General features: G+C 31.3%; 4 protein-coding genes across 4 annotated transcripts; 3 read left to right on the plus strand and 1 right to left on the minus strand.

The window, feature by feature from the left end:
• The first annotated feature begins 22 nt into the window (after window positions 1–22).
• Window positions 23–4,861, plus strand: LOC144844149 (R3H domain-containing protein 4-like). The gene is made up of 7 exons (XM_078700898.1): window positions 23–166; window positions 542–717; window positions 1,245–1,363; window positions 1,702–1,828; window positions 2,351–2,436; window positions 2,723–2,864; window positions 3,466–4,861. The coding sequence occupies exons 1-7, from the start codon at window positions 114–116 to the stop codon at window positions 3,573–3,575; spliced, it is 813 nt and encodes a 270-aa protein (XP_078557024.1). The 5' UTR covers window positions 23–113; the 3' UTR covers window positions 3,576–4,861.
• Window positions 4,862–5,316: 455 nt separating this feature from the next.
• On the plus strand, window positions 5,317–7,224 carry LOC144845045 (uncharacterized). Its single transcript, XM_078702172.1, has one exon. It carries the CDS (start codon window positions 5,317–5,319, stop codon window positions 7,222–7,224), a length of 1,908 nt encoding a protein of 635 aa, XP_078558298.1.
• Window positions 7,225–8,676: 1,452 nt separating this feature from the next.
• Window positions 8,677–10,596, minus strand: LOC144844151 (iron-sulfur cluster assembly 1 homolog, mitochondrial-like). Its single transcript, XM_078700900.1, has 3 exons — window positions 10,415–10,596; window positions 9,898–10,057; window positions 8,677–9,585 (listed from the first exon to the last, which is right to left on the minus strand). The coding sequence occupies exons 1-3, from the start codon at window positions 10,490–10,492 to the stop codon at window positions 9,437–9,439; spliced, it is 387 nt and encodes a 128-aa protein (XP_078557026.1). The 5' UTR covers window positions 10,493–10,596; the 3' UTR covers window positions 8,677–9,436.
• Window positions 10,597–10,780: 184 nt separating this feature from the next.
• Window positions 10,781–12,022, plus strand: LOC144844155 (protein PET100 homolog, mitochondrial-like). The gene is made up of 4 exons (XM_078700903.1): window positions 10,781–10,940; window positions 11,192–11,278; window positions 11,505–11,537; window positions 11,707–12,022. The coding sequence occupies exons 1-4, from the start codon at window positions 10,911–10,913 to the stop codon at window positions 11,821–11,823; spliced, it is 267 nt and encodes an 88-aa protein (XP_078557029.1). The 5' UTR covers window positions 10,781–10,910; the 3' UTR covers window positions 11,824–12,022.
• Window positions 12,023–12,025: the final 3 nt, after the last annotated feature.

A 12,025-nucleotide genomic window follows, 5' to 3' on the forward strand; every position in this document is an offset into this window, starting at 1 on the left:
TATTTTTCATTCAGAGGTCAGCCCGCCCGATTGAGTCAAAATAACAAAAACATTGCATAAGAATCTGCAAGATTTGTTATGAAATATTGCTTTTAATTAGACTATTTATAAAGATGGGTGTTGTTAAAGAGCAAGACAATAAAGACGTTTACAGTCAGAGTGAAAAGTAAATAGAATGTGGTTATAACACTGATAAGTTGTGTAGGCTAGTTAATTAAGCCCCTCGGAGTCGTCGTCACCACTGCACTAGTTTTGACGTGTCGACTGTGTAAACAAAACAGTGAAAGTGGCATCTCTCTTAATTAACAAATATGTCAGTTCTTCGGCTGTCATTCATGTTCTAGAATTTGGCAAAATAAGAAAATATCAGATTAACAGCCAGGGATACTGTAGTTTTCTAGGCTTAATATTCACAGGTTATGTAGGCCTACTAATCCCTACTGTATATAAACTAAAATTTATATATTTTTTTGTTTAAATTATATTTAATAATATTATTAATCCTACAATATTATTAATTACTTTTGCTTTGTTCATTCAGATCGGATGCTGAAAGAATGGTAATTCCAACTGAACTTGATGATGATACAGAATTGAAAACAACTTCAAAAAAAAGAATTCCCAAAAAGAGCACTCGGGCACCCTGTCCGATGACGTTCATGAAGCGTTCAGGGCGTAAAGCACCGGGATCTAAAAACTCAAGACGTTACGAAAACAGTAAGAAGAAATGAAATCAGAATTTTTATAAAGATGATGTTGGAAATTTACTAATATCTTGCAGCAACATTTTATTACTTACATTTACAAGAACCATTCTCTTGTTGTCTTTATTAAGGATAAATGGTCCGTACGTAGCGAGTAAACCAAATAAATGTTCTTGTGAAATAATAGATTTAATTTTATATTTAATACTGATTTCTCAAAGGGCTAAAATAAGACCAACAGCTGTTGAGAAGTATGCTGCAGATGACTTTTTAAACTCTGTCTCCACTATCAAACTAGTTTGACCAAGGAAGAGTGAACTTGGTTTGACAAAAAAAGTGTGATGTGCCAAAATATGGTAGTGATAGGCCCACATGTGGAAATGATATGACACCATCATGGCCATGGGCATATCACATTTTTTGTACACATAAAGTTTGATAGTGTAGACAGAGCTTTATACAGTACTGATGATTTTATTTCCAAAACAAAAAAGTTGAATCTCAGATGTTTAATAATTAAACTATTACTTTTTTTTAAAGCTTGTTTTCTCCTGGACTTGGTTGACAATGATGAAGTTAATGAAATAACAGCTCAGGATTTCTTGAATTCAAATCAAACAGCATTTGAACTTCTCTTTGCTGAGCAAGAAAACATGAAAGTAAATGAATTTGATTTAATACTGTTTTAATGAATGGTTTAAATCTGATGAACTATTTGTACCAGTCAATATTTTATTACTATTTGTACCAGTCAATATTTTATTACTATTTGTACCAGTCAATATTTTATTACTATTTGTACCAGTCAATATTTCATTACTATTTGTACCAGTCAATATTTTATTACTACAATTTGTACCAGTCAATATTTTATTACTATTTGTACCAGTTGATATTTTATTACTATTTGTACCAGTCAATATTTTATTACGATTTCAGTATATAAGTGACAATTATATTTTGAAATATCTAAACTTCTACTTAAATTTTTTTGTAGATCTGGAATGACTTTATAAATCGTACTGAAGAAGATCAAGATGCCTACCTCAAAAACTTGGAAGAAAAGAAAGTTGAAAGTAAAAAGAACTGCGAGCCTGTAATGGACGACACCGATGCTAGAATTGGTAAGATGAGAATGATATTATTGACTGTAATCTATTGATAATTGTTATTGTGTCATCATTTCCTATTTTAAAATTTAAAGTATGTGTAAAATAAAGCTACATAGCCCTTTTATTTATAGCCCTTTAGCATTGGTTCCAGGTGTTAATATAGGTGTTTAGATTATGTCAAATCCAACAAGCTACAATAATAGAGAGTTTTTGTTTTGCGATGACTGAAAACCAAAATGTGTCATGTTAATACACTGTACGCATTCAGGAATATGAATCCTCACTCCCACCTCGAAACAGTTTTGAAGATTTCTAGGTCCAGTCGGCGTGACCTAGTTAGGTCGTTGGTCGTAAATCAAAAGCTCCCTAATGATGACCTCAGTTGACACTACTAATGGAGTATTCAGAGATGATTTCTGTACTAATAATTTTGATTTAACTATAGTTACTGTTAGTTGTTACATACATTATCAGTAGAAAAAAAAATGTTCATTTACTAATATTCAGTTCAGTGTATTTTAATTATTTATGTAGAACATCCAGCTTTTGATGCTGATGAGTGCTATAAGCGAATAAGTTCTCGGTTTAGGAACATGCTGCGTCGTCGACATCCTCCTAAGGTATTATATTCATTCATTATTCATTTTCATACTAACTACATACATACTCGCCCAGCCAAAAGATTATTCGAAAAATTTTAATATTATATTTGAAATTACAGGGTTTTTTTTGTCAGTTCAATTATGTACAATGTTTACAGAAATGTTGAAAATGATGAGTGACCTATGACCTTTTATCTCGTAGTGCCAATTCATGCATAATGTTGAATAACACAAAATTCTTTGTAATATAATGACTCTTGAACATTGGATTCAATATAATAATTTTTTTTTTCATTTTTTTTAGGGAACATTGGAACATTTAGAAGGAGAATTAGTCTGCTGGTTTTCAGACGATCCTTGTTCAGTTTACATATCATGTATTGGTAACAGCTTTGAGAGGTTACTACTACACGCCTTATCACAGTACTTAGATCTACAATCATCAAGTAAGTCACAATATTGTTCAAATCTGTGCCATTTTTAATTAATTTTAAGCCATGTTAGAGAGTGTAGACAACTTAAATTATGCCACAATCTATATTATAGGAGTAAAAAGTGTGTGTACGTTTTTATACAAATATTTCCTACTGCACGCATCAGCACAAATTCACAAACACAAACATTCCTTTTATAACATTATGTGGGAAGGGCTTAATGGTGGGTAGTGGGGTACAGTATTAGAATTGTACTGGGAATGTTTTAAGCTATTAGAATCTGGTAAGAGGTTGAGAGTTCAGGAAAGTAATGGAGTATCAATATTATTGAAATTGTACTGGGAATGTTTTAAAATAAATGTTCTCGAAGGGAATTGAACTTATACTGAGAAGGTTTTAAACTACTGTGGGTGGGGTGGGAGAGATGTACAGGATTTGCTCAGGTCCAAATATTATATAGGTTTGGTTTCTGAGCATATAGAGTGACTTTTCAGCTCGACAGCTGCGTAGTTGTGTTGTGTCTTATGAAATCGAAGTGTTGTTATTTTTTAGTGTACTACACAGTATTGAAGATAATAGCATTTTTTAAAACTATTTTCCTTTTATTTTTTAGGTTTTAATCAGGGAAGTAAACGACATACAAAAGTTGAAAATGGTAAAGAGTACTTCAGCCCACCAAGAATACCGTTATCTCAGTATCTTGACACCCACTGCAAAACCTAATGCCTCAAAACTAATATATATTTGAAACACTTTTTGGGTGTGTGAAAATTGATGTGTTTTAAGGAAAAGGATGGATAATTTAATATTAATGATCTGATGGAATGTGTGAGATTTTAATTTAAACTTAGCAAAATAAAAGCTATATTTAAAGTTTTTACAGTGGTATACATTAATTCATATCAACTAGTTGGGTTTTTTTCAAGAATGAAGTATTTAAATTTTAAGAGATTTTAGCGTAGTTTTAAACGTTTGCAGAAAAGTGAAGGAATGAACTGTATAATTTATAATCATCAAAATTGTATAGTAAATTTTCTTTATTATTGCTTTATGGAAAGTTTTAATATATGAAGAATGCATTTTTTGTTCAATTGTAATGTGGAGGTAATTGCTTTTTTTTTATTTTGAAAATAAATGTTTATACTGTTTAGACAGTGAATTTCATATTGGAATTTTAATATAATTTAATACTCTTTAAACAGTAAATTTCATGTAGTATAAAAGCAAATTTATAATCAAATTATTTTTCCAAACATGATGTATTTTAACTATATATTTTAGAACATTATTTTGCACAAAAAAAATCTTTTTCCATACACTGCCCATGCTTAAATTGGTAAGTTTAATTACCACATTAGTTAGAAAAATGTTTCAGGAAATTTATCCAGTACAGTAAAAAATTCCATCCGCACATTTAATATTAATTAAAATACAGCACAATAATTAGAAATAATATTTATTTACTATATATGGCTTTATATTTTCCTAAAAAATAACTCTGGTAAAGTGTTTGTATTTTTAAAATAAAAATGTAATTAACTATATTTAACCATAAATTAATATAGTTTTGTATGTAAATTAATGTTGTGTGAATGATTGATATAATATACTGTTTAATTACATGTCCTGTATGTACACTGTACAGGTATTACATACTTAGTGTATATTGTAATGTAACTGATTGTAAGTTGCATTGTTATGGAGCTTATTGTATTGAATAAAATGGATGTAATAACTTGTACGATGTGCCAACAACCTGAGTTGGGAAAATACTAAGTAATTAGTACAGTACTAGGCCTACGTTATCAAAGTTGGTTTATCAATCTTTTTTCAAGTTTTTTTAAAAATATGATAGCTACAATAACAGTTTTTGCAAGCTACAACACCTGTCATGGGTGTTGTCTGAATAACATGTAATGTATAGGTGAATAACAATGCATGCAAACAGCATTACTAATTATCAAATAAATGGTATGGAAATTTTAATGAAAAGTAATAGGCCTACATCATCAAAAAACGTCCATCCTTCAACAGCTTGTGTATATACTACCTCACTACTGTAGCCTACAGTTCTTCCGAGACCAATAACATGGTAAGTTTAACATTACTTTGCCATATTGATAAAATTTAAAGAATAGAAATGATGTGTTAAAACACATTCTACTCTCTTACGTATTCGTGACTATTGAGTATGCAATGTTATTGATAACAGTTTTTTATTCTTTTCAATTTCTTACAGATGGCGGGGAAAAAAACAATTAAACTGTTAGACAAGCGGGATCTTGAATGTGCAATCTGTCTAGAAAGATTCACGGAGCCAAAGACACTTGAGTGTCTCCATAGTTACTGTCTTAGTTGCTTGCAGAGTTTGATTAAAACAAGCGGTAAAATAAAGTGTCCAAAATGCTGCACAGTGCATGACAACATAAATAAAAAAGATTTGAAAAATGTTAATACCAATAAAATGTTAAGTTATCAAGTTAAATGTGTTGAAAAGATTGAATCTGGAAAACCACAAAAATGTCAAAGTTGTGATGCCCAACCTGAGTACTACTGCTCTGTATGTAACATTTATCAATGTGGGCAATGCGTTCAACAGCATAAGTTGATCAGTTTATTGAGTGGTCATTCATTGTACAAACTGGAAGACAATGATTTGCCAATAAACAAATGTAAAATTCATGGAGCCTCCTGCATGCTTGAATTTTTTTGTCAAACTTGTTCTAAATGTGGATGTAAGAAGTGTGAACATGTTGTTCGTTGTTTTGAAAATAAGCACAATGTGATTTCATTCACGACTGCTGCAGAAGAGTTTAATAAAAATGCAATGGACGTTAAAAATACTATTGATGGAATAAAGAAAGTATTAAAAAGAACACTTAGTACAATATCTGAAGACAAGGCAGAAATGGAATCGGAATTCAAATTGTGCAGAACAGCAATTGAATTGGAAGAAGAAAAAATTATTAAAATGGTGCAAGAAGAAACTAGAGCTTTGATCACAGACCTCGAAACGACTTACAAAGAAAATAAAGATGTGGTTGATAGTCGAGTTCAAACTATTGACTCAACATTGATAACAGTTAACGAGGTGTCGCTATTACTTAACGCAATGATGAACAAACCAGAAGAAAGACAAACGCTTAAATCTCATAAGGCCCATATTAATTCTGTTAATGAAGAGGTTCTGGAACAAAATGTTGATGAATCGATATTCAAAAGCATGATTACACCTAGTTTTATTCCATCTAAAAACTTGGAAAATGTAATAAATCTGGAAGGTATTGGTAAAATGTATGAGTGTATGCCTGAAGTTGTTGAAGATGACACATTTATTACAGTTACAACGGGACAGTTGTTTGCAGTGAAAGTTTCAAATGTAGCTGAAAGTAAGACATCTCTTTTGTCTGCCACCTTAATTGACAAATCAGGTAAAGAATCGACCGCGTACGTGGAACAGGGAAGTGGGAAGCACAATATTCTTGGAAGATGCCATAAGGAAGGAGAATGGAAGATGATGATCACTTCTAGAGCAGAACAAATACATGGTTCACCAGTGAATATCAAGGTGGAAGCACCAGGACTTGTGCATACCATTGGAAATATAAAAACACACAAGAATAAACATGTAACAGATGTGCTACTAGACAAAAATGGATGTATAATTGTATCAAGTGGCAGTCGAGATTTATTAAAGTTTAACCAAGCATACTCTTTTATTGGCAGGATCACAGTACATCATGCAGATGTTGCATTTATGCATCAAATGGACGATGGCCATATTGTATGCAGTGATTTCTTAAACAGAGCTGTTGTCATGTGTGATGATCAATTTCAAAACATTCGTACATTTGGCAAAGGTATACTAAAAAACCTAAGTGGATTGACAGTGAATATGAAAACAAGGAGTATGTACGTTGCTGATTGGAAATGCCATTCTGTGTTTAAATTCAACATTGATAATGGCCAACTTATTGGTACAATTGGTTCAGAAGGTGACAAAAAGGGCGAAATGAATAGCCCAGAAGGAGTTACTCTAACAAATGAGGGACATTTGATAGTTGCAGACTGTCGAAATAACAGAATACAAATGTTTGATGCAAATGATAGGTTTATGAGAATTTTGGTAGACAGTGGTAAGAAAGATGGTTATGTGCATTATCCGCATTATGTAACAATAGATTCTGAAGAAAACATGTTGGTATCAAGTAATAATAAACTACAAGTATTTGATAAAAACGGAGTATTTATCAAACGAATAGATAATGGTGAGTTAACTAGTCCCCTTGGAATTGAAATAATCTCTTACAAACCTAGAAGGGTAGCTGTGACTAATATGGGAACAGATAATGTAAAAATATACAATTACTAATTAAGACTCAATATTCTAGCAGAAACGAATAAGTTAATTCTGTAAAAGCTGCACATGGCATACGATTTGTAATATTCACATTCAAACTAGCTCGTAGAACGGTTGTACATAAATACCATTCATAGATAGATGAAAATCTTGGAACTGGAAATACAAATATTTGATGAAATTATATTGGTTATAATTGTGGCTCCTTGCGAGTTGGGAATGGTAATCACAATCGTGTCTACTGATTTGAGTGCAAAGGTTCGATAAAAAACAAATAAATACTTATATCTAGAATTTATTTATCAGTATAAAATACGGTACCGTATTCCAAGGCATACAGAGTAGAATATAAGTGTAGCAAGGTTATAGGGGCAAAATTCAAATTGAGTTTTTCTTTTTCAAGTTTTTGAAAACACAATTTTACAGAAGTGTTTGTATTGTGTGATTGTAAGTGCGTAATGAAATAGTAAACAAATATTTAAAAAGTATTTTGAATTATTTCACATTTAAATAAAGACATACAAGGTTTTGCCGTAGTTTTGTAATAATATCTTGATATTTTGGGAACATAATGTAAAATAATAATTGACTGTAAAACCAACTTAAAATTCACACATTCTTTGAAGCTTGTTCAGAATAGTTGTTAGTCTTCTTTAATTTCATTTTGAAAAAATAGAAGTTTTCATTAATATTATTTCTATTCATAGGATATTAATATAAGTGTAATTTCAATAATATAGTTACAATGTTTTAATTCTGATGGTGTATTAGGTACCACACACGAAGTGAAGAAAGCATAGTTACCAGGTGGCGAGGCAATAAAACGAATGTGTCTTCAGACAATTTTTTACTTTATTTAGGAAATTTGGAACGAATTTAGTACCTTATTTGGATTTCACCAGATTCCCAGTGCTGTATCTCCACATACTATCTATTTCCGAAGTATCATAGGAATATTTGGTAATACAGCATCTCATTTATTTCACATGCGGTGCCTGCATCATGTAAGGTTATATTTCTACTAGAGATACATGTGAAACCAAATATTCCTATGATATTGTACTTCGGAAATAGATACAGTACGGAGAATCGGCTGTGGACTTGGGTAGCATGCATAGGAGGATCCTTGTATATTGCAATGCAAAACATAGGACATCATCGTGGGTATGCTTGTTCTTTGAACAGGGTCACTACATTTAAGAAGCAAAGTGAATAAATGTCCTTATAGTTATCCTTGACCATTCGACTAAGTGTATATATAATTTGTATATATAATTTGCACTGATGAAGGGCTAGTATTGCCCGAAAGCTCTGCTAACTTTTCTGGCTGTTTTACTTTATCGTTTTGATTTAGCTTTTCGCTTTTTTTTTTGTATCTCCATTGAGATCCAGCCACTGATACCCACAGCAGTGTCATTTTTTTCAGTATTTTGCCTTTGGATTTATAAATATATATATAAAACACAAATTGCAACTAGTCTACTATCCTCACTGTTTATACAATACTATTCTTTTATATAATTAGTTTATTAATACATCTGGATAAACCTCAACTTTTTTTAGTATTAGTTAATTCCCTTAACTCCAAATTTATTTAGTTTAACAAAAACAAAGTCATTCAAACAGAATGTGCGTAATACTTGGTAAACATTCCAAAAATTATATTTGTCAAACTTACATACACGGTGCACTTTTCAAAGTTTATTGTTTATACTGTAGCAAATGACAGTTGCCTTCCAGGGTTTATACTCAAACAATGTCAAATGTACCGATAATAATGCCCAAGCTGCCTTGCAAAATATATGCAAATTGATTTGATACAAAAATGACAGTCTATGGATATGAAACACTCGGATTATTGAGCAAATAATGTACACCAACGGACTATTGTACTTTTTAAAAATAAAGTTATTGGCATAGCAGAATTAAAAAATAATTTAATACATTTTATTTCATTTACTGCTAATAATGCTGTTTGTTGAATAATAAATATTCATGCTTTTCCCCAGAATAATCCTTAGATATTATTGTCTTTATATAATCAAATAAAATATCTATATATTCCACTATAATATTGTGGGAATTCTGCACCAGAATTTTCCCTATCCTGATATTCTTCACACACCATTGGAAGTTTCCATTTTCTGATAATCATCCAATTGAATTCTCCACAAATATTCCCGATATTTTGACAGTTCCTCACACCATCGGAATTGTCCATTTGTTATACGTTAAAACTTTCACCACAGCCACATGTGCCTTTTATATTAGGATTGTTAAAAACAAATCCACTTGATAAAGTCTCTTCTACATAATCCATTTCTGTTCCTAATATACTAAGTTGTGCTTTGGAATCGATAAATAATTTTGCACCTGAAGATAAAGTAAAAGAGATCATTAAAAATACAAACAAAAATCAAAATAAAAAAATGTTTAAAAAATTAAATATTCAAACAGAAATAACTCATGTGCGACTACACTCAAATGAGGTTTATGCACAATAAAGGAAGATGATTATCTGGATATAAAAGGATTTGTTGTCTCCTTCTTTGCAAGTTAGTTACACACATTTAAATTTATTTTATAATATATATGCTTTATTATAATTTTAGAAAGATTATAAAGTTTATAATCTTTCTCAAATTAGATTTAAATTCCAAGTTCATAACTTCTATTTCCTTATACCTTCTTGTTCAACCACCTCATCAAACTTCTTCTTTTCGTTGGTGTACTCTAAAGTGTATGAAAGGCCATTGCAGCCTCGTGTTTTCAACCCGATTCTCAGTGCCTGCATCTCAGGCTGTTTTTCAAGTAAAGTTTTTACTTTATTAATAGCTGCCTGAGTCTGTTGACAACAAAATTATTTCAATATCATGTCATTTTATCAATAAATGTAGGATAAATGTTTTGATTAAAAAAGAAGAGGAAAACAGTTCAAATCATTCAAAATAAATAATTCGGAAAGTTAATACTCAATGGTGGATGACGTAATGTTATTATACCAATGAATGAGTATGGTATGCTTTAGTACCATGTATATGTAGCCAAGGACATCACTGACAATATGGACAAGACGCAGGGACGAACTGACCCGAAGTTCAAACAGGAAGCAACTAGTAGAACCACCTGAACACCTTCACAAAAAACGAACAATATTTTTTCTGGGCCTAGCCCTCACCTCCTTCTTAAAACACACACTTACTAAAACTATCGCAGCTCTTCTAGTAGCAGACCTAGGCTTACTAACAGCACGAACAGTTGCTGACATTCTACTTGTCATTTTGACGAGATAATCTACCACTTAAACCAAAACAAGAGACAATTTTGTTTATGTTACATAACTTTTTCGGAGAATCGTCGAGCTTTTTTATTGACCTTTGACGCGGGCCGGCCGCCGCCCCCCGCACACGCCGCCGCGCCCGACACAACTATTGAACTATTTACAACATTTTATTTTAGGTGGTTTATATGATATTAAACCATTGTTTAATTATTATATAATCATCAAATAAAATATTCTAATCAACATATAATACAATACAATTAATAATGTTAGTTTGATAAACAATTTAACATTATTTGTTTACTAAATATAAAGAATTTAAAAACTTTTTATAAATGAAATGCAGACGACAGAGAAATTCCAAAAAGTGGAAAGTGTGTTTTTTTAGATTGATGGAATTTCATTTTATCTGAAAATGGGTAACTGGAGACTTGAATCAATAAAGGTAGACAATTTCTAATAATTATTTGCTTTATTAATTATAGTGTTTGGTCTAAGCTAGAGGTCTCTAGGGTAGGCCTAGCTAGGTGATAGGCCTAGCTAGGCCAGGGAGTTGTAAAATAAAATGTACAACTCCCTGGCTAGGCCTACTACACTTACAACCAAGTCGAGGCTGATTACCGGCGCCGACCTCTCTCTGGACCTTGCTATGACTACCTAGAGCCTAAACTGACATTCCAAAATGTATTTTTTCAGATGGTTATATACATCTTCTTTCCTGTAGCAACATTCTACTATTTCAATCAAACAGAATATTTTGAAGAAAAAGTTAGCAAGAAAATAGTAAGTCATGATGCCGCATATGGTGTTTTTATTTGATATTTAATTATAATAATTAATAAAAAATGTACAAACACGTTAACACCATTTTCGCATACATGGAATATGGTTTTGATTTTATATTGTATTTTCCTTATGTTGGCCTAATTGCAGTCGGAGTCCTATAGTAATCTCAGTTATATTTTTAAATTTATAATTTTAAAAATTGTTTTTTTTTTCTAATAAACAGAGAGAAATGTACCCACCAGAATCTAAAATGCAGGTAAAGTATTGAATTACCTGAATGGAATATGTGTTTTTTCTGAGATTTTTCAGAAGGCAAATATAAACACATTTTCCAATTAATAAAAAATCCACTTCCTACTGTACCTTATCAATTACAGATTCAACATTTATTAGATAACCAACTTTATTAAATTGTTTTATTTCAGAGAAAGGAATTAGAACATTTGAAAAATCGGATCCAGAAAATGAATTATGATAAAATGAGAGAAGAGGAGGAACAGTATTTAAAGAATAAGGAGAGGCATACATCACCCAGTTCATGAGGTTCAACCAAATAAAAAAGAGACATTTATATGTGTGTATAGGGGTGGGGGAGGGGGGGCGAGTCTAGTGGTGGACAACACAAGTACAGATGTTGTGCATTTTACATTTTACTAAATAAAGTCACGGTTCAGCCACAATTTCCATCAGAAAGATTTTTATTGCAGGATAAATGTATTAGTGATTAATAAAATTCAAAATTTA

The sequence above is a fragment of the Antedon bifida genome, chromosome 6 (assembly GCF_963402885.1).
Source record: "Antedon bifida chromosome 6, ecAntBifi1.1, whole genome shotgun sequence".
NCBI lineage: Eukaryota > Metazoa > Echinodermata > Crinoidea > Comatulida > Antedonidae > Antedon > Antedon bifida.

What these genes read in the sequence shown, in the direction of transcription:
- LOC144844149 (XM_078700898.1), top strand. Translation starts at nt 114, where the DNA reads ATGGGTGTTGTTAAAGAGCAAGACAATAAAGACGTTTACAGTCAGAGT. An exon ending in GTCGTCGACATCCTCCTAAG is followed by an intron (nt 2,437 to 2,722) that starts GTATTATATTCA and finishes CATTTTTTTTAG; the next exon opens with GGAACATTGGAACATTTAGA. An exon ending in CTTAGATCTACAATCATCAA is followed by an intron (nt 2,865 to 3,465) that starts GTAAGTCACAAT and finishes TTTATTTTTTAG; the next exon opens with GTTTTAATCAGGGAAGTAAA.
- LOC144845045 (XM_078702172.1), top strand. Translation starts at nt 5,317, where the DNA reads ATGTTAAGTTATCAAGTTAAATGTGTTGAAAAGATTGAATCTGGAAAA.
- LOC144844151 (XM_078700900.1), bottom strand. Translation starts at nt 10,492, where the DNA reads ATGACAAGTAGAATGTCAGCAACTGTTCGTGCTGTTAGTAAGCCTAGG. An exon ending in GAAGAGCTGCGATAGTTTTA is followed by an intron (nt 10,058 to 10,414) that starts GTAAGTGTGTGT and finishes TGTTGTCAACAG; the next exon opens with ACTCAGGCAGCTATTAATAA. An exon ending in TGAGGTGGTTGAACAAGAAG is followed by an intron (nt 9,586 to 9,897) that starts GTATAAGGAAAT and finishes CTTTATCTTCAG; the next exon opens with GTGCAAAATTATTTATCGAT.
- LOC144844155 (XM_078700903.1), top strand. Translation starts at nt 10,911, where the DNA reads ATGGGTAACTGGAGACTTGAATCAATAAAG. An exon ending in GGAGACTTGAATCAATAAAG is followed by an intron (nt 10,941 to 11,191) that starts GTAGACAATTTC and finishes GTATTTTTTCAG; the next exon opens with ATGGTTATATACATCTTCTT. An exon ending in AAAAAGTTAGCAAGAAAATA is followed by an intron (nt 11,279 to 11,504) that starts GTAAGTCATGAT and finishes TCTAATAAACAG; the next exon opens with AGAGAAATGTACCCACCAGA.